The sequence below is a fragment of the Lepisma saccharinum genome, chromosome 4 (genome assembly GCF_977018435.1).
Source record: "Lepisma saccharinum chromosome 4, izLepSacc3.1, whole genome shotgun sequence".
Taxonomy (NCBI): domain Eukaryota; kingdom Metazoa; phylum Arthropoda; class Insecta; order Zygentoma; family Lepismatidae; genus Lepisma; species Lepisma saccharinum.
Genome location: NC_139232.1, coordinates 17,054,394 through 17,076,109, shown reverse-complemented (window position 1 = coordinate 17,076,109; position 21,716 = coordinate 17,054,394). Strand labels below are relative to the sequence as shown.

At 33.7% G+C, this 21,716-nt stretch overlaps 1 protein-coding gene across 1 annotated transcript in view; it reads right to left on the bottom strand.

Moving 5' to 3' along the window:
- The window catches only part of LOC145987108 (sugar transporter SWEET1-like), an 82,366-nt gene that overhangs the window by 36,562 nt on the left and 24,088 nt on the right, over positions 1-21,716 (bottom strand). Inside the window, exons 3-6 of the mRNA XM_083121584.1 lie at positions 16,670-16,747; positions 15,290-15,413; positions 7,344-7,499; positions 2,338-2,457 (exon numbers count right to left, since the gene is read on the bottom strand). Of these exons, the coding sequence (XP_082977710.1) occupies positions 2,338-2,457; positions 7,344-7,499; positions 15,290-15,413; positions 16,670-16,747 (478 nt within the window). The remainder of the gene's footprint in view (positions 1-2,337; positions 2,458-7,343; positions 7,500-15,289; positions 15,414-16,669; positions 16,748-21,716) is intronic.

Here is a 21,716-nt window from a genome sequence, read left to right as displayed (position 1 = left end):
TCGTTCGCTCGAACAGGAGAATGGATGCACAAATCAAGAATATTTTCCAGAAATAATTTAGTTTTTATCAGTCATTGAATCGAAGACATCGAAAGTTCCAGATGTAATTAGTAATTGTTATTTGTTTTTGACCCGTAGATATAAGGACCAATGAGAATAGTAAATGTCGCAGGAAAATAGTAGGCCTACTAGATAGGTGTTTTAATACATTAAATTTCATGGCGGAGAGGTTAGCACATCGCGTTATAACGCCAGGGGTTCAGGGTTCGAATCCCAGCCTGGGCATGGATGTTTATCAGCGTCCATTCATCAATTTCATCACATCACTCATCCCCATATTCGCAAATTAGCCAAAAGTGGAGCACAAGAGTCGAAGTAAAAAAAAAAGCAAATAAATCAACACATTTAATTATGTCTTTGGGGCATTGCATTTGAAAGCGTCCCTGATCTCAATTTTTAAAAAAAATGCAATGCTGTAACTTTAGAGAACTAAATGCATCATATCCATTGATGCACCAGAATGAATCGATTGATGCACTAAAGTGTGTTTTATGGCTTCTTCAAAGAATCAAATTCACATTTGATGCATTTGGGTGCATTTTTGTATGTCGTTAAAGAAACACCAAAGTGCATAATTTGATTCAAGCGAGGATTTCTTTTAGTCGGGATGCAGTTCAATGCATCAGTTGATGCGTTTTGATGCACCAAAATGAATCTTTTTTTTATGATGCACTTAAACGTTTCGTCCGAGCTGCACGAACTCTGTAGCTCAGACCAAACGTTTAAGTGCATCATTCAAAAAGATGCAGGAAGTTGCATCAAGGAACAACTGATGCATTGAAGTGCATCTCGACTGAAAGAAATCCTCACTTGAATCAAATGATACACTTTGATGTTTCTTTAACGACATACAAAAATGCAGCCAAATGCATCAAATGTGAATTTGATTCTTTGAAGAAGCCATAAAACACACTTTAGTGCATCAATCGATGCATTCTGGTGCATCAATCGATATGATGCATTTAGTTTTCTCTGTGTATCTTCTTAGTGAACCATCTAAAATTTTCAATTGCATAAAAATTCAAGTATTATACATAATTAAGTTACAAGTATTTTGCATAATGTTGATTGATTGTAACTTTTTTTATTTACTTTTGTTTTCTGTTGTGTCCCATCCATGACACCAAAAAACAATTCATTTCTCCTTTAACTGTAACATTTCCCCCTCAACTCGACTAGAATATTGAAGTCAATTACCTTATCTCCTTGTCTTAAATAATTTATTTTTCGTCATTTGACAATTCTCAAAAATTGAAATAAATTTCTTATTAAGTGAAGAGGCAGTGTTTCGTCTGTCCTACCAGTGACACAAAATTTTCCACTTTTAGCTACAAATCTGTGAAAGTATTGTAGTTATGTTTAATCAACAGTATTCGTATTTCATTGCACAGAAATTGTAAGAAAAATGTTACTTAAGTATCAGTAGATTAACTACTTCAATGTTTTGTATAAAAATTTGTATTTGCAGTTTGATTGTTTTACTGCCTCAGGAAATGGGACGAGGCAGTCAAAATGTATGTCACGTTTAAGTAGAATTTGCTGTCTTTAACTTTGAAAAAATATTTATGTTAGTATATGTGATATGAGCAGGTTACTCTAGATCAATTGTCTCGCACTGCCAGATACCCGCATTACACAAATGTCCAAAAGACATCCACTGGATATTCGTGTCGGAAGTTCTGGATATCCAGGAATATCTTATGGACATCATTGGATGTGTCCTGGATATATATATGATCTCTCTCTCTCTCTCTCTCTCTCTCTCTCTCTCTCTCTCTCTCTCTCTCTTCTTTCACACACACACAACAGAGAACTTAGGACTGAAACATCTAAAAAAATTAGAAAAATGCCTGTCAATAACTGCAATATTTTACTTACTTGTACAAATGTATCCTTGATAATAACTCCATATAAAAGTCATCCTCGTGCGGTCTAAGGCGTTGTGCTTTGGGCTCCGACTGCGGGGCAGCAAGGGTTTGAGTCCTTTTGGGTTCAGTCTTTGGGTTTTCGGCCTGTGTATGGGATCGGTGGCAACTCACTATTGTGAGGAAATTGGGGAGCTACGAGTGAGTAGCGTAATCTGGTCTCAGAAATCTCCCTATAACGGCTGAGGGGTTCGACGTGCTGACCCCACGTCACCCTATTACTGGATGAAGAACTCCACACCTCTACGTAGGATTGTGGGAGGGAGACTGGCAGTCGGGAGATAGGCCAAGGCCCTTCAAGGACTGTCGAGCCATGGATTATTATTATTATTATTACTAATATTTTACTTACTTGTACAAATGCATCCTTGATAATAATTCCATATAAAAGCCACTGAAATGTAATCAGGGTCCCAGTAATTATCATTGGTAAGGGTAAGCTCTCTGTACTTTTCGTTCTCATAATTTCACCCTGAAAAAAAAGAATATAGAACAGAGGCTTCATAAGAATATTTTCTGTGGAAATATAGACAGTATTTTGATAATTTCACTGAAAGACAAAAAGTAGATGCATTCCGTAACTAACTGCTCTAATCCATGGTGGTACTAAGTCAACCTCTAGTTTCACCATAACAGCCACCCCTTGATACTTTTTTGTGTTATCTGAGACTTCAAGCTAGACAACTAGAACAAGAAGGGTTCTAGTTTCAAACCTTAGTCAAATAGTGTTTAATACATTTCTTTGAAGACCAGATTTTACATCTCAATAAAAATCTCAGTTTTGTTCCCTTTTAGACAAATATTTCTTTCTTGAACATTCACAACCACCATTCCACAATAAGAAAATACATGGTTCCTGTTCCGGAATTTGCTTTATTTTCTTAAAATATGAAGTCCTTACTCTTGGGATAAAACCACATATGGTGCATTACCTATTAAGTTCTCATGCTTCCCTAACGTTTCACACCTCTTTCGAGATCCTTTGCAATGACTATACCAGAGCGTTGTAGTTTGCTATGTTTGGTTGGATTTGTGTTACAGCATCCAAGTGTCAACTTGCAAGAATAACTTGATTTTAACCTAGTGTAATGTTTACTAGAAAGAACTAGTAATGATCCTTAATTTTTTTTAAAAAAAAATCCATATTTTGCTTTACCTTAGTTAACCGAGGTGAAGAAAGTGTTCTATCATTATGTGAAGTGAAGCTTTTAAGGACAAAATGATTACCTAGACTACTACATATCTAAAACATTTTTGTGGAATAATGCAACTTTGTTTAGAGTGTTAAGTCTTCAGTAGTGTGCCCAGGTTTTTTCCGAGAAGGAAGTGGGACGTATACTTTTCTTAGTGGCCAGCCCTAACTTTTAATTATTTTCCTACCTTTGACATTTTTTTAGGAATGCCGGGTATAAGGTATAAGAGGGCCTATGACTCCCCCAACCCCTTTTGGACACACCACTGTAAGGCTTGTATTCCTTCCTTGTAAAAACAAAATATTTTTCTTTAAAATAATGAAACTTCTTGCAATAATGAAACTTGTAGCATAGGATATAGCTTTATATCCTTTATCAACATGTAAAATTTGATGTAAGTCAATTGTGCAAAGTTTAATTGTTTGTTAGATGAACGTATAAAAATTTATTTCAAGACCAAAATTAACCATAGTCTAAAAATCCATGATTATATTACCTGTAGACAAAAGAAACCATGCACATGTTTGAAAATACTGAAAGATTTAAACAGAAAGGAAATAACTTGAAAAAAAACAATAGTTTTATAGTTGTTAGTACATATAACCATTTCATGTCTTTTAAAGCAGTGGGGATAAAACAATCGCAATTGCAATGGACGAATTTAAGTTTAGCACCTCACCAGCCAGGAATTTAGCCTATATTTACATCATAAAAATAAAGTACTATAAACAGTTAAAATAAAAATTTCAGAGATTTATATAAAGGTGTAAATGAATTTAGAAAGGGGTAGCAACCTGAAGTATAAACTTCATAAAAGAAAAAAATGGTGAAATTTTTGGCTGATCCAAGCTATATTTCAAATAGATGGAAGAACTACTTTAATGACCTTTTAAATGTTCATGTAGGAGATAAGTCAGACGTAAATGAAGTACACACAACAGAACCTTTAGTTCCAGAAACTGACTTGGCTGAAATTAAAGATGCTATTTAAAGACTAAAGAATAACAAAGCCCTGGCATTGATTTAATACCTGCTGAGCTGGTACCTTGATTAAATATGGTGGAAATTCGTTAATATGTCAAATTCGAAAATTAATTTGTTTAATATGGAATAAATAGGAAATTACTCAACAGTAGAAGGAATTCACTGTTCCTGTGTTTAAAAAGATAATAAAACGAACTGCTACAATTACCGTAGAATTTCTCTTCTATCAACATCATATAAAATATTATTTAATGTTCTTTTAACAAAACTAACCCCATATGCTAATGAAATTATAGGTGATTATGAATGTGGATTTGAACTTAACAGATCAACTACAAATCAAATTTTTCACATCGACACTTGAGAAAAAGTAGGAATATTATCAAAATGTCCATTAGGTATTCATTGATTTTATAAAAAGCATATGATTTGGTTAATAGAGATAAATTATATAATAGGAGAGATTGGAAAATCTAGGAACCTTATTAATATGATAAAGGTATGCAATAATGAAACAAAGTAAAATTCATGTGGGTATTAATATGTCTGGCAAATTTACAATTCATGGTGGGTTAAAACAAGGAGGTGCATTATCTCTATTGCTCTTTAATTTCGCCTTTCAATTTTCTGTTAGGAAGGTAAAAGAAACTGATGAAGGATTAAAATTAGATGGTCTGACTCAGTTGTTAGCATATGCAGATGATGTGGACTTACTAGGGGATGATATAAATGCAATTATGAATAATGCTAAAATGTTTTAAATCCAGCTAAAAAGACATTTTTGGAAGTTAGTAGAGAGAAAACTAAATACACGATTATGGACTGAAACCAAGTGATAATCAAAATCTAATTATTGATAACTTATTTGAATCAGTTTCCAAATTCAAGTAATACTAACAAATGAAAATGATATTGAAGAGGAAATAAAAATCAAACTTAATTCAGGAAATGCATGTTACATTTCTCTTCATAAACTTTTATCTTCTCATATAATATCCAAGAAACTAAAAGTTAAAATATACAAAACAGTATTTTTGCCTGTAATATTATATGGATTTGAAACTTGGTCCCTTACCTTATAAGAGGAACATAAATTAAGATTATTTGGAAATAAAATCCTTGGAAAAATATTTGGACCTAAAAGGGACGAGGAGACAGGCGAGTGGAGAAGGTTAATAATTTAGAACTACATAATTTGTGTTCATCTCCAAATATTATTAGAATGATTAAATCACGAAGACTCAGATTGGCAGGTTTATGTGGAATGAATGGGAGAGGGGAGAAGAGTTTACAGGATTCTTGTTGGAAAACCTGATAGTAAGAGACCTCTACGAAGGCCAAGATGAAGATGAAGGGATAACATTGAGATGGACCTAAAGGAAATTCATAAAGGATGGAAAAGATTGGATTGGTGTTGCCCAGAATAGGGGCAGATGGAAGGCTTGTATTGCTGCAGCCATAAACTTTTGGGTTTAAGGAGGCTAGAGAGTTATAAGCAGGAATAGAGCTAGTATCTGATCTAGAGATTGGAATATCGTTTTGGAAAAATGTAGTTCTGGGCTCAATGGGATGTCTTCTTGTATTTCACATGAAATAATAATTCCAACCATTGCTTGGATAAACAATGATAAAATGTGCAGCTTAAAAAAAAATTAGGAAGAATCTACTCTTGAGAATCCCATCATCGCTGCTGAAGCGAGAGGCAAGGATTATGTTATTTCCATAGAGTCTTGATGGGAGAGCATGGATAATGTCAAATTACATAAACTACTTACATTTTAGGTATTACAATGATTTTCACTATTAAAACATTGCCTAACAATTAAGTGGCCAAAAATATTAGGTAGTTGGAAGAGGTAATAACCCCCTATCAACCTCATCGTGAATCTACACCTACTGTATAGTGACACTGTACAGGGTGATTATAAAGTTTCTATACATTTTTGTGATATCGTGACAAAATAAGTTTCTTTTGCATGTTATGTGAAGCAATGCTAACCGTAGATGAAAGAACAGCTCTTGTTTGCGTTCGTCTGCATGTAATAACATATGAACAGGTGCGGACAGACTTCACCCACAAAATTCAGAAAACCAGGCCCCACGAGGCTGGCTAGAACCTAGTCAAACAAATTCATGCGAACTTGTAGTGTTGTGGATGAAGAAAGTCCTGGTAGGCCAGCCATAACACCACATATGTGCAAACTGTACAAAACGTGATCACACATAGCCCAATCACATGGACCTGGAGACTCAGTATCCATAATTCCATCAGTTACCAACTGGGGCTCATAACACAGTGGATTGGGGGACACCAAGCTCCGTACTAAGCACCAACAGGATGGGGCAGCGCCCCATTTTGCCATCATCGTTTGTGATTACCTAAATGAAATTTTCCTCGGTAGATGGATTGCTTGTGCCTCACAACAGGAAGTTGCCCCCTCCCCCTCAACCTGACCCCCTTCGACATTTTCATCTGGGGGTTTATCAAGTCTAAGGTGCACGAGGTGAAGATCCACAGTAGTGCCCAGTTGAAACAAAGTATTACGGTCGCAGTTGCTAAGTTGGAGAAGGTGTTTCGGGCTCTGGTGGATCGCTGGCATTTTTGTGCCTAGATCTGAGGGGTGGTCACATTGAGTTATACTGATTTTGTGTCCTGCAGTGGTGTATGTTTCAGTGCATATTGTATTTTGTGCAGTAAATCCTGTTCATGCAGAAATGTATAGTGACTTTATAATCACCCTGTATATTAAATTGTTCTATGAATGGAAGTATAGTTAAATTTTTAGAAGAGAACTTTCCAAAGTGAATTGAATTTACTTTATTCTTTTCCATCAATTTCTTAATATTTAAATAATGATTTCAGCCACTAGCATGCAGGATTTTTTTCAGAGGGGGAAGGTGGATACACATTACATATATGAGTTCTCGGAGAAAATTTTTGTTACACAACAAAATATTTCATAATTACCATTTTTAACATTAGTTTTAAAGGTTATTCAAAGACAAAAATTGGTAATCTGGACACTTAAGGGAGGGTTTACATTTGATACTTTGTTTTTTCCCCAGTGTCTTTTACTGCCTCATTTTAAAATTTGGATTTTCTCAAAATTTTGGGAGGGGCTATAGCCCCATCAGCTCCCCCTATGTAATTTCAGTGTAATTAAGTAATTCCATTACTTACCAAAGAAAATAATGGAGCTGCCATCATCGTCATCATTGCAGCAGTAACAATCATGCCCATAACGAACAATGCAGTAGGTGGGGGCAGGAAGGAAACCACAACCAATGCTGCAGCTGCAAATCCTCCACTTTTAAGTAACATTTGGTTCAGACTCCTCTGAAGAAAATTGCATTATTAGATACAAATTACAACACAACGTAGAATGCTTTAATTATATAATCTTACATAAGCAGTTATTGAAATGCTGCAATATAAAAGTACCTTCACTGTAGTTACTCTGTCAAATATATATATATATATATATATATAACTTCTGCAACAATTCTTATTTATTGTATATGTTTATTACACATTAATTAGATATAATAGAAATAATGTGGACGTTGCTTTCACATCCCTATCTTGGCTCTTATTGGTCAGACATTACCCAGTTGGAATGTTTTTCCAATTGGTTCTGATAGCCAAAATGAGTTTTAAGACACTATCAGAACCAACTGGCCAATTGGAATGAATTTGTTTCTATTCGAAAGTATTTTATTGTTTTCAATATATTGCTTATGAAAAATTCTTATCTATACATCTGTAAATGCAATGGAGAAATCATATAAAACAACTAAAATAAATCTTTGGTAAAGCATGTGGAATTTGTAACTTAGAAAAACTTTTGACGTCAAAAATTTTTAAAATATATAAACACGTTTTTAACTTTGTAGCTTCATTGTGTTTAACACACTTATAGAAAATCGAATAACATGCTGCTTCAGTCATAAATTGACATATTGTTCTTCCTTTATACTTGCGAAAACTGCAACAAATAAGGTTAAACAAAGAATCTGACCCACCAACACTTAAAAAAGTGATAAACAAACAAAACACTGTCGAGATCGATTTAGTTGATCAAAAGATTGCTAATTTTTCCAATGCATTGCAAAAAAAAACAAGAACTAATATGAACATTTATTCCAACTACTAAGGTTGAGTTGGTTTTTAAGAAAGAGTTCGTCTTAGGTATTTATTAAGATAAATATGACTTCAGTACACAGGGGCAGTCCGTGACTCTTACAGCAAGGGAAGCACATGTCGTAAGACATTTTAAAAATTAATATTTTTATTATTATTATTAATGTCTTCTTTATGAATTCTTCTATCACTAGATTGTAGAATTCATTTCTACATTTTCACTTCAGGTTTAGCAGATTTTTCTCAATTACTGACCTTGGGTATTTCTACATTAACTGTGAATTCCGTGAAATGATGAAAAGATCCGTTCAGCACTAGCACTAGACACGGAAACACGGACAACGAACCTAACTTGAACAATTCCAAAAAGCTCTCCTTCAAGTAAAACAAAGGTTTTTGTTCTCCCATCGAGATATATTAATCTGAGGAATAATGTTGATGAGCCATGTCAAATGTTGATGATAACTCAATTTCAAAGAATAGAAAATGTCTTCAGGAATTTTTTTGGCGTTCTTTTTAACAACTAATTGTAAAAACTTTAATGTCTTTTTCTGGTTCATTATCTCCAGTTTGCGCTGTTGATCTTGTTGCAAGTTTATTCTTCTCATAGTTGCAAATGTTGTCAGGAGAACTTCAGCACGGATTTGAGTTTGTTAATGACACTGAGATGTTTAAGTAAATTGTTCATATCATTGAAACCTGAACTGCTCCACACACCCTTTTCATTTGAAAATAGGTCATCCCGGATGGCAGAGTGGTAACGTTGTCGCTTTGTAATGAAGGGATACAGAGTTCGATACCCGGTGGAGGCACATAGAGGTTCGAATCCCACTTTAAAACTGTAGGTCCAGCCCCGATTATCCTGTCTACGCATAAAGTGGACCTAGGAGGAGAACTAATTTGAAAATTGAACCCAAAGCCAACAGTAGATTTTTAATGTTGTTCTTCAACCACCTCTTATTCCACATTAGTCAGGATTAATATGTGGAACACATTTTTTTATCTATTACACCAGGTAGAGTCTAAATCGGATTTTGATCTACATCAGAAATAACCCCTCTCTTCTCTTCAAAACTTCTTGATCTCAAGCCCTGGACGAAGAATGTTTCCAGCACCCACCTACTCTTTCCCCTGCACCATTACCTAGCTGCCGCAAGACTCGGAATGAGTTCTGTGGATTCATTCCCTTCGAGTTAATGGAACCGCACTGATTTGGTCAACTGTTAAGTATTAAGTTTAAACCTATGTTTTTCATACAACCAGAAATAACGCACATGAAATTTACTGAGATAACTGACAACACAAAATTCGCTGTAAATAAAAAAAAAATATTGCAAAATAATTTCTCTTAGGCGGATTTAGTTCGAAGAAAACTGAGTCTGAAATGAGTGGCGGTCATGCGTTCCCTATGCAGAAGATCTACGAAGAATGCCAAATGCTCCCTAGCCTTTGCCGAGGGTAAGCGACACGCACACTGATGGTTGTCTGCTGGCTATATACTGTAGTAGGACCCCGACGATGAGACACGTCTCGCAGTTTTTAAAACAGCCCTTAGAAGTAGATGTACAACTACATGAGAATAGTTTTAATGAAACTAAAAATAAATTGACCACATAAACACAGTTAATACTTCTACTTGCAAGGGAATGACTCATTCCCTTCATTCCATGGAATAACCGCCCATGCAATCAGTAGTATGCATTAGAATTCAGAAGAAATTCAGGTCAGTTCAAGAAAAATGAACTTCTAAATCACAGGAAATGTGGTGTCAAGAATTATACTACCTATGCTTTGAATCAATAAATGAATTTATGACATATTGATTCTAGAATATATATATATACAAACTTACAATTGGATACAATTCACCAATTGGAAATTTTCTTGATTTTCCAATTGGTTTCAGTTGAGATTCCGATTGAAACTAATACATTCCGATACCTATATTAGGCATCCGATAGAATCCGATTCATTCTAATTGAAACCAATTCAATCCAATTGAAATTTCAATTAGAACTAATAGAAAATTCCAGCTGTCAATGATGGTTTGCTCTTATATTGGTAGATGCACTTGATGACGTCTTTGTATATCAGCCAATGATCGAAGACGTGGTAAATTTGAGCTCAGTTGCAATATGGTGGACAAACGGGATGAGAATATTTATTTATTTATTTATTTCGTCCATGAATCACATTGTTTTCATTTACATGCAGTGTGATATCGAACATGTCAATTTATATTTACGGTATCATAGATATTTCAATATAATAGTACAATGAAATACAAAATATGTACACATGAAATATAGTAAAATACAATGATATAGTCTAATGTGATGAAATACAAGTACTGCAATGGAAATGTTACCAATTTCAGTTTCCAATACCATGAGCATTACAACAATAATACACTGTCAATGCAGTACATGATTACAGTGGAATATAATAAAATATAAAATATAATGGAGTATAACAATGAAATGCAATCAATATATGTATACAGTGAAAAGTAATATATAAAGGTAAAGAAGATAAAATAATAAAAAATGAAATTTTATTGTTGCATGCTTAGATATTCATCAACTGAGTAAAAGCAATGTTCCAGTAAATATTTGTATAGTTTTCCCTAAAAGCTTTGCAGGTTTCGATTGTTTTCATGTGGTTTGGTAGGTTGTTATACAAGAGTGTCCCTAGGCCCTTTTTCATATAAAATTGTATTGTGTGCAGGTATGAATAAGTTAGTTTTATTTCTTGTGTTATAATTGTGTATGTCATTGTGGCAGCCGAACAATTCATAGAAATTTGCTTTTACATAATGGAGCAGGTGAAAAATGTACAAGCATGGGAGTGGCAGAATACGTAGATCCTTGAACAGCTTCCTACATGGTTCCTTTGATCTTGCCCCCATCATGATTCGTACAACTTTCTTTTGTAAAATAAAAATCTGCTTACTCTTGTGTGCATTACCCAGAAAATATGTTAATAAGCTAAACTAAATTATTTTCATTGCCTCCAAATTTGTGGTGGCCTTTATTACTTTGACAGCATAGATTATTTTGCTCAGTTTGCCTGCCAGTTTATTTGTGATTCCCAACTCAATTTTTATTGATCCACAGCCCTAAAAATTTAACAGATTTCGTGTAGTTAACCACATTGTTTTCTATTTTGATGAAAGGGTTACCTTGTGGTTTGCTCCTTGCATGATGAAAATTTACTGCTATAGTTTTGTTAATGTTCAGTTTTAGTTTGTTGGTTGAAAACCACTTACTGAGATCCTCTATTGTGTGATTAATGTTGGAAAGAAGTTCACTGTTTGTGCCAGTCATCACCACGCTTGTATCGTCAGCGTATAAGACAGATCTCGCAGAGCTTAGGTTTATGTGTAAGTCATTTATGTATAGCACAAACAGTATTGGTTCCAGTATAGATCCCTGGGGAACTCCACATGTTATTTTACATTGTTCTCAGACACATGTTTTTGTGCACCTGCTTTTTTCATCTACCTGCCTGAGCTCTACGACTTGAGTGCGGTTTTGTAAATATGATTGAAAACAATCATTTGCTTTGCCTCTTATTCCAAACTGATTTACCTTTTTTAGTAGCTGACTATGAGGCACTAAGTCAAAAGCTTTTGTCAAATCAAGAAACAGCCCTATATACTTTGGTCCCTATTGTCTAACAGATCCCTCACGTATTCTAGGTATCCAAATACAGCTGAAACCGTTGATTTCTCTCTACAAAATCCATGTTGAGAAGTGTTGATGATATTGTTTTTGTTGAGAAATAGTGTGACCTTGCAGAGGTTAGTTCATTTATCTGTTTATTCGATTGTAAGTTGAAATTATTTTACAATTTATTGAATCTACTGGTTATTCAAATGGAAACACCAATGCAGGCATGCTTGTTAAACAAAAACAGAAGTTCGACAACTTCAAATTTACCGACAATATCTATATATATGAAAGTTGGTTTACCACTATGGGAGAATACCCCACTATCTATAGCTACTTTACAGCAACTTTAACACTACATGCCAATTTGCTACATTTCTTTTGAATGAGTCATCATTTATAGCCTCATACTTTCAATAATGACCATATATATTTTGGAATTGTGTATTATATATTATGATTATTATTACTGAAACATGCAGTGTGATTAATAATAGCCATTACATTCCTTTCAAATATAAAAATTGAAAACTAATATGCGAGTCATTCTATACAATTTCAACCAACCCTTGTCACTTCATTTTAAAAAATATTATCAAATAAGTATTTAAACCTGACAATTTTTTGGGGGCTTGTGTTTGGATCTGGTGGCCATTTTAAATTAATTTGATTTTGATTGATATTTATCACGTTTCTGCTACTTTTGACCAATTGCAATGATGAAGATGATAAAAATGATGAAGAGAGACTCACAATGAACATGTATGTCCAGGTTAGGATTTGGTGTTGAGCTTCAAGAGCTCTCACTGTGGTACAACATCAAACTGATCTTTTTTTAAAAAATTGTTGATTTTTGGGAGTTTATAGAACAAAATGGGTCCCAGTTACCTCATTTGCTTAACAAATTTCAGACTTACCTGACACCACAGAGTAAACAAATATGGTGAAGGTGTTTTGGCCCCTTCATGGTCATTTTGTGGCCTATAGATGATAATTTATGAAACTATCTGACTCATTGTAGTATAGCACGGAAAGTACTAATCTGAGAGCAAAAAATAGCATTTAGTATATCTGAAGAAAATGGTTTTTGACTCATAGCATTAAATTGTAGAATTGAAGGGTTAGCTGGAAGAAGAGCATAACTCAGAAAACAGTTCGCAGAAAATCAACGAATACTACTGCAACTTGCATCTCTTGCTGGAAGGAATATGACATTATGCATGTTTATTAGCCTGCAATATACATGGATATTGTCATATTTCAGCTAGAGCCGCAGGTGCAGAGAGTATTCATTGGTTTTCTCCAAAATCTGTTTTCTCAGTTACACCATTCTTCCAGCTAACTTTTCACTACAGAAGAGAAGTTAGAGCGATTTTCATAAATATCCGAAAATGCTAAAATCCTGCACATGCCTAATTAAAAATGGCCTGCAGATCAAAGTGCAAGCTAGAAAAAATTCAATGTCGGTTTTGAATACAAAGGACATAGAAATAAGTTGAATATTTTTAGAAATGGTGAATTAAAAGATTAATTCAAAATTGGCACATATATGTCAAGAAAGTTATCAGAGTGAATTACTTTTTAACTTCTCATATTTATTGCATAATTAATAATAATGTCAAAAACACCAAAATGCTGACCAAGGCAAAATTTATTGTAAAATAAGACACTATAAACTTAACGTTCCCACCCTCTATCAGGGTCTAACAGATTCACAATAAATTCTCCTTGAATCTTTGTCTGAAGAAGACCCTGGTAGAGGATGGAAACATTATGTTTTCTACAATAAATTTTGCCTCTGTCAGATTTTAGTATGTTATTTAGTGTATTATCAGTGGCGGCGATTAGAGGGGGCAGTTTTCCCCCTCTTTTCGCCACTTTTGCCCCCGCATTATGCTAAACCCTATCTACAAAGGGAAATATACTGTTTTTGCCCCCTCTCCAGTTTTGGCACCTTGCTTCCCCATTTGGAACCCACTGTGTGTTATAGTAGTGTTAATAGTGTTAATAATGTCAAGTATAGTTTCAAATACATGATTTAAGTGTTAATATAACAGCCCTGAAAATAAGATAAGTTTTCTGCTATGAGCAACAATTGTTTGTAAAATTTTGTAAAATGCAGTGTTACTACAACTACAAATGTTTAGCTAGTTGAGTAGCACCACAAATAGCATGATGCATCTCAGCATGTATGTATGTTTGGGTAAATTTGACATGTTAAACAAAGTGTTTTTTTGGAGTCCAGTACAAGTATATTGAATGAATGAAACATTAGGGTTCTGTTAAAAATGTGTGGTTCGTCAGTTGACATCAAAACACTTGATTGAAATAAATTAATACTGTATATAATTCTGTATGACTGTGTATTATTCTGTATTACTGTAAATATTCTAATTTTTTTTTATTATTATTATTATTCCTTAGCATCACTTTTATGTCACTTTTGGCTAATAGTGATGAGGATGAGCGATAATTACAAAGATGAAATTGATGGAGACACACTTGCAAGTAATACCCATACCTAGTCCAGGATTTGAACTGGGGACTTCAATGGAGAGTCTGAAAGTCTATCACTTCACACACTTCATCAATACTATTACACAAGCAAAGCTGTCTCTTGCCTTTGCTTTTGCAGTAAACTTTGTAAAGGTCCAGGTAAATTACTTTAGCCTGTAATTTATGTCAAACTCTCTCTTAGCTGAATGCCAGCCCCTGTGTATCAGAATGGTTAGAAAATCGCGCTACGACGCTAGGGGTCCCAGGTTCGAATCCCGACCTGGGCATGGATGTTTGCGAGTGTCCATTCATGAATTTCATCATATCACTTATCTCCATTTTCGCAAATTAGCCAAAAGTGGCACAAAAGCGAAGTAAAATAAAGCAAATCAATCAAAATCAATCAATCTCTTAGCTGAACAGTTTGTTTGCTTTGGTGTGAACAATTTCAGGTTAGATCCCTGGTGGGAGTTTAAAAACTTTGGTGTTGGCCCAGCATTGTGAGAACACTGTGGGAACTACTTGAAAGCAAGAATAGCGGAATCCAGTTCCAAAGGCTGGAAATCAGTGGTAATTTGACTTGACACCAACCAAATATTACCCAATGACAATTTACTTGTCAGGTCCTGGCCTCAAAGGGCTGTTGAGCCATGAAGTGTAGTTTAGACTTTGTGTTTTATGTCGCAAAACCACTGAGCAAAATTCAGTTTCAAATTTAATAACAGACATTCATTTCAGAAAGATAGAAATGACTGATTAATTTTTTTTCTGCAATTTTACAGTGTAATATATATTGTTGCTATTGTGATATTTACTTACCTTTGATTTGGAATAGTAATAATAAATAGCTAGATACACTATACTCAAAGACAGTCCAACAATGTTTGTTTGAATCATAGCTGGGTCTCCCAACATAAAGCCATAGCGGAACATCAAGGTTCCCCTATAATGAACAAAATAAATAGTAATTTATGATCAATTGAGATCCTACAGACAGTGATTAGAACTATAACAATATTGAATTTTCTGTAATTTGTATGCTCCCTTTGAAACCAGCACAAATATTCTCAAATATTTACAGATACCAAAATTATAATAAAGTATCAAGTTTTAGAAATTAAAATATGGGAGAATATTCTTAAAATGATTTCATGTAAACATCTTATTGCTTAACATTAAATTCCACTTTTTTTTTTGAATATTTATTTCGACCAACTCTTTAATTTTGCCTTAGAATATTCTGTTAGGAAGGTAAAGAAACTAAAGAAGGGCTAAAATTAAACAGTGTGACTCAGTTGTTAGCATATAGATGATGTAGACTTATTAGGGGATGATTTAAATACAATTAAGAATAATGCTAAAATATTTTTCAAAACTGCTAAAGAGATAGGTTTGGAAGTTAACAAAGAGAAAACTAAATATATGCTTACAGGCCGAAACTAAGTGTAAAAATCAAAATCTAATTATTGATAACAACTCGTTTGAACCAGTTTCCAAATTCAAATACTTAGGAGTAATATTAACAAATGAAAATTATATTAAAGAGGAAATAAAAAGTAGGCTTAATTCCGGAAATGCATGTTACTACTCTCTTCATAAACTTTTGTCTTCTCGTTTAATATCTAAGAAACTAAAAGTTAAAATATACAAAACAGTAATTTTGCCTGTAGTATTATATGGATGTGAAACTTGGTCCCTTACATTGAAAGAGGAACGTAAATTGAAAGTATTTGAAAATAAGATGCTTAGGAAAATATTTGGGACCTAAAAGGGATGAGGAGACAGGTGAATGGAGAAGGTTACATAATTTAGAAGTACATAATTTGTATTTATGTCCAGATATTATTAGAATAATTAAATCAAGAAGACTTAGGTGGGCAGGCCATGTGGCACGAATGGGAGAGGAAAGAGGACTTTACAGGATTCTTGTTGGGAAACCTGATGGTAAGAGACCTGTAGGAAGGCCAAGACGAAGATGGAAGGACAACGTTGAGATGGACCTAAAGGAAATCGGTAGGGATGGAAAAGAGTATATAGATCTTTCTCAAGATAGGGACAGATGGAAGGCCTGTGTCGCTGCAGCCATGAACCTTCGGGTTTAAGAAGACTAGAGAGTTAGTTAGTTAGTTATTTCGACCATACTGAATTTTAGATGTCATGCAATAATATTATTAGACTAAATGTTACAATAATACTTACATTACTGTTCCTAATACAAAAGGAGCGGGAGCTAGAGTAGTGCTATCTCCTTTTTTAATTATATCATGGCATATTAACCTAAAAAAAAGAAAACAGTTCAAAAGTTTTAGAAAACAAGCATAAAACCTACCAATAAGGACTATGATATTGTAATAATGTGGAAAGATGAAATTTAATTTAACATAATGAAGTCTGAAAGCGTCATCAACAACAACGAAGTGCCATTATGGAGAGTGAATTTGATTTTTAAGAGTGACATCCACTGTGTACCTAAGTCCAAGTCTACTAAACAGAAGCGCATATTTTAAAGAGCAGAAAAACACATGAGAAATGTCTCTTTCTTGTACCCTTCTCCTCAGATACCAACTAACAAAGGAATATCATTTTGTGGAAATTAATTAACCTTGAAATGCTACAAGTACATTATATTAAAACAACTCCTAGTTCAATATAACTAAACTCAATAATGCAATAGCCCACTGAGGGCCATGAAGGAACATTTAGCGAATGTGGTGGTAGGGCCCCACATATTCTCGTTCGCTGACATTTTTGGATGTGATGTGGTAAGCACCATGCTCTGGCTGCCTTTACCCTCAGGGTTGACCCCAGGTAACCATTGATTTGAGGTTGGGTGAGCCCCAGAGCCACTTTATGCAGGGAGAAGGCCGGAGAAATCCCTATCTTAGGTCCTGAATTGTACTCATGATTCTGGTCAATACCAAACTTTTGGAGCATCCCACAGTAATTCGACTCGGAACCACTTGCACCAAAGGTGAATGTACTAACCATTTGGCTATACAGGAGCCCTAACTCCTAGTACCCCTATTATTAGTTGTTATTTATGGATTCATTTAATTTGTTTTGAAATTATAATAGACTGAAGGCTTCAATACAGGACTGGAAATGAATTCCACTGAACATTCAGAATTACAAGGATAATATCTATCTCCAATGAAATAAACAGTATACATAAAATATTGTGATTGAAATAATAAAAGTACAGATTAAATATGTAAAAAAAAGTATGCAAATACCTAGACTGTTCAGTTGAGAGTGAACAAATGGACATCCAGGGCTACATTTGAAATGAAAAGTCACTACCTTTAGTCAATGCAAAAATGCAGTTACTGAAGACATTTCTTTTCAGTGACGTAGTTGTGGAATGTGGATGTGTTATATTCATCAGTTAGAAAAGTAGAGCACATTTCCTGCTGCTTCCTACTGCACACAGACAAAAATATTGAGTTACTCTTAGAAATACTACATTGCCACCATGGTCATGAAGAGGGTGGTTGTCGGATGGGTCCTTCAACCCACCCTTGGAAATAGGTATAGTTCATTTTAATTTACAAAAAGCCGAAAGCTTCTTATTTTTATTGTTAATAACAGAAATAAAGTTCATTTGGTTAGTATTCAAACGAATAACCAAAGTAAAAACTGCATTAAATGGAAGAACTTTAGTGTAAGATACAAGAACCAGGTTATATTTTAATCTTCTACCATTCATTCATTCATTCATACTTTATTGGATTTAGCTGTTATACCACACCAAGTGTCCTAAAAATAAGTCATGCATGTTACATGATACTGTTACGTCAAATTACAAATTTTGAATATACACAGTTTTCATATTCTACATCAATATCGTGCAAAATCTAAAATTGATAATAAATACAATTGTTATATCTGATGAGTATATGAAATTACAAATTTTGAATGTTTACAATTTTGATATGTCTATATTAACGTCATGAAAAAATCTAAAAATGATAAATACAATTGTTACATCTCGTGACGATATTAAAGAAGATAAAGAGGTTGGGAGAGGTATTCCTTTTTTAATTAGATTCTTCAATAAGATCTCCCTTTGATTGGTATAAAGTGGACATTGAAATATAATATGATCAGCATCTTCCTGATCTAGACTGCACTTACACATAGGAGAATTAACTAAATTAATTTTATATAAATGTTGATTTAAACGTACGTGACCTTACCTGGGTATATTCAATGTATAATACCATGGATGAATGTATGAATGACCCATATATGTAAATTTTTGTTTAACCCATATCTCTCAATCTTGTTGAATTTTGTTTTTAACTCTTTGTAACATATCTGTATATGATAATAATATATTCGTTCTGTGATCCATTATTCTTGCTTCTTTAGCATTTTTATCTGCCCATTCATTATAATTCACGAGAAACTGACATTTAGAAATTCCATACATCCATACAATACTAGAGGTCAGCTAAAAATTGACATTCCCCGCCCGTCACTCTGCTGTCAGCTTCGAAGGCTCCTTCTCCCTCTGGTCTGCAAAGGTTTGGAATGCTCTTCCCGATTATGTTTCTTTTGCTACAACACCCAAAAACTTCAAAGAACAAGTCGTATTATTTTTATTGCAAAGACAACAATTGAGCATTAGCTCATACGGATAAGCAACGAGAATCAAGTAAAGTAAAAACATGTATTTTGCAAACACTTAACTGACACAACCAATATTTCAACCTGTGTGCATGCTATTTTAGTGTCAATTTCGAAATTGTGTATGTACACATGTGAATGTGTGTGCGTGTGTGTTAATGTATCTGTCATTGCATTCTCTTAAATTTTATTATTTTTTATTTATGTCAAATTCATTCATGTTATGTTATATATTTGATTTCAGTATTATAAATATATGTATTGTAACTTTTAATCACCAGAGTTAGGTGGTAGAACAGCCCAAGGCTGAATCTCGCTCTGTAGCAAATAAATAGACTTTTCAATTCAATCAATGGAACCCTGAATGTGCTGGTATATATGCAAAATGAATTGTCCTTCCCTCTCTAGTTAACTTATCATACAATCTAATTATGTAAAGCACCAATGCTGATGCCTTATATAACTTTTTATATGAAGATTGTACACTGTATACAACACTTTTACCATTAGTATCCTTTAGTATCTTTTTTTCTGGAATATTATTAATATACAACAATGCATGATATATTCCATATGCTTCTGCCGAGAAAATAAAACACTCTGCAGGTAGTATAAACTATTTAATATTTTCATTGGAAGAGTCAATAAAAACACATCCTACTTCTTTATTTTTTTGATGTATCTATAATTCTGCCAATTTCGTAAATATGATTGAATATTTGTATACCTTGTTAATGAAACATTGCTTACTGGTATTTGATCATATGAAATTTCATAAATTGGATGTTTGCTATGTGTTGAATATTGTCCCTTTATTTTATTCTTTTCATATAAAATCCATTGGTCTTGTATAAGTTTATTTACTGGATGTTCTTGTGTTTCACAGCATTTGAAAACAAATTTGTTTGTAATCCATTTGCATCTCTACTTAAAAGGTTTCTCTATGGGTAGTAAATAAACTCGTACACTGGGAGCTGAATTCATGAGTCCCAGTGATCTCCTCAAGACTTTTCTTTCTAAACTATCTATCTTGCATAGAATTCTTTCTGTAGCATTTCCATATATGCTGTATCCGTATTCTAGATAGGCCTATATTTTTTGTTGTAAAATAGCAGCATTATTCTTGGATGAGCACCCCAATTAGTATTTGCTAAAAATTTTCAGCATGTTGAAATTTTTTTCGCCTTTAGCTTGTAAATACATTATATGAGCCATCCAAGGCAATTTTCTATCAACATGAATTCCTAAATATTTTAATTTTATTTTGAAATGAATCCCAGCAATTTGTGTCAACGTATTTAGAAATTTATGTTCATTTTGCTATTAAAACATAAAGCTGCAGACTTGTTCTGTGATATGATAAAGTTAATTCTTTCCGGCTAACATTTCACATCATATTTTTTTTTTCTGAATACCTTCATAGGGATTAGAAAATGATCCTAATATCACAAATCGTCTGCATACTGAATAATTTTTATTGTAGAATTATGAAATTTAAATATTCCTCTCTCATATATATATAATATATATATATATATTACATAATAATGGACCGTGGACTTCCCTGAGGTAATCCTTTTGAAGCAGTACGGTGCCCCCTAAGTGGGTCCTGAAACCAAAACAATATTTTCCCATTTATCATCAAGTTCCATATTATCTTCATAATTATTTTAGGGATATTTGCCTGATTTAACATATCAATTAATATGCGAGGATCAACGCTATCATATGCACCTTGTATATCTATGAAGTGAGCAAATGCATAGTGTTTCTTGTGCATTGTATTTGAACATGCAATGTTAATGTTGCTAATGCATAAATACAACCCTTGTTTATCCTAAAATCAAACTGATATGGATAAAAATATTGTTTTTTCTCAAAATACCACTCTAATCTTTCTTAGTAATAATTTTTCAAATATCTTCTCAATTGTAGGAGCCAACGTAATAGGTCGATATGATTCAGCTTTTTTGGATCTTTATAGGTAGTATCACATGTGTTTTCCAGTTTTTTGGTACATCTCAGAATATTATAAATATTTACAAGTACATTTAATGCATTGTCCGATTGATGTCCTATACATTATTCCATCGTATCCTGAGGCAGTTGATTTTATATTATTTAGGGTTTCTCTTAATTCTTTCAAAGTTATTTCTGAGTAAAATTAATCACTGGAATTTATATTATTTATAATCTCGGGTTTTCTATTTCTTACATAACAAGGTAAAAAAAGGTAAATTGCTCCCCTGCGCTTTGCACCATGCCATGAAGGAGTATAGGGTGTGGGGTTAAGGCACCACACTTTCTTGATCTCGGCTAAACTGGGGGTGGTGATGTGATCAACACCATGCCCCTGGCCGCCTTTACCCCCCAGACTAACATAACAAGGTATAACCTTTTTTCTTTTTTTTCAAAATGTTCTTGCCAAATTGTTGTTATAGGTGAAACGTATTTTGTGTCCTTTCCTAAGATAATTTATTTTTTCCAAATTGTGTTCGTTTTAACAGATGGTGATAATGATTCACAGAATTCTTCCCATTCTTGCCTTATTAAAGATACGTTTTGCTTTAGCTATTACTTGTTTTAAATTTTTCCAATTATTTGGCAAAGGTTGTTC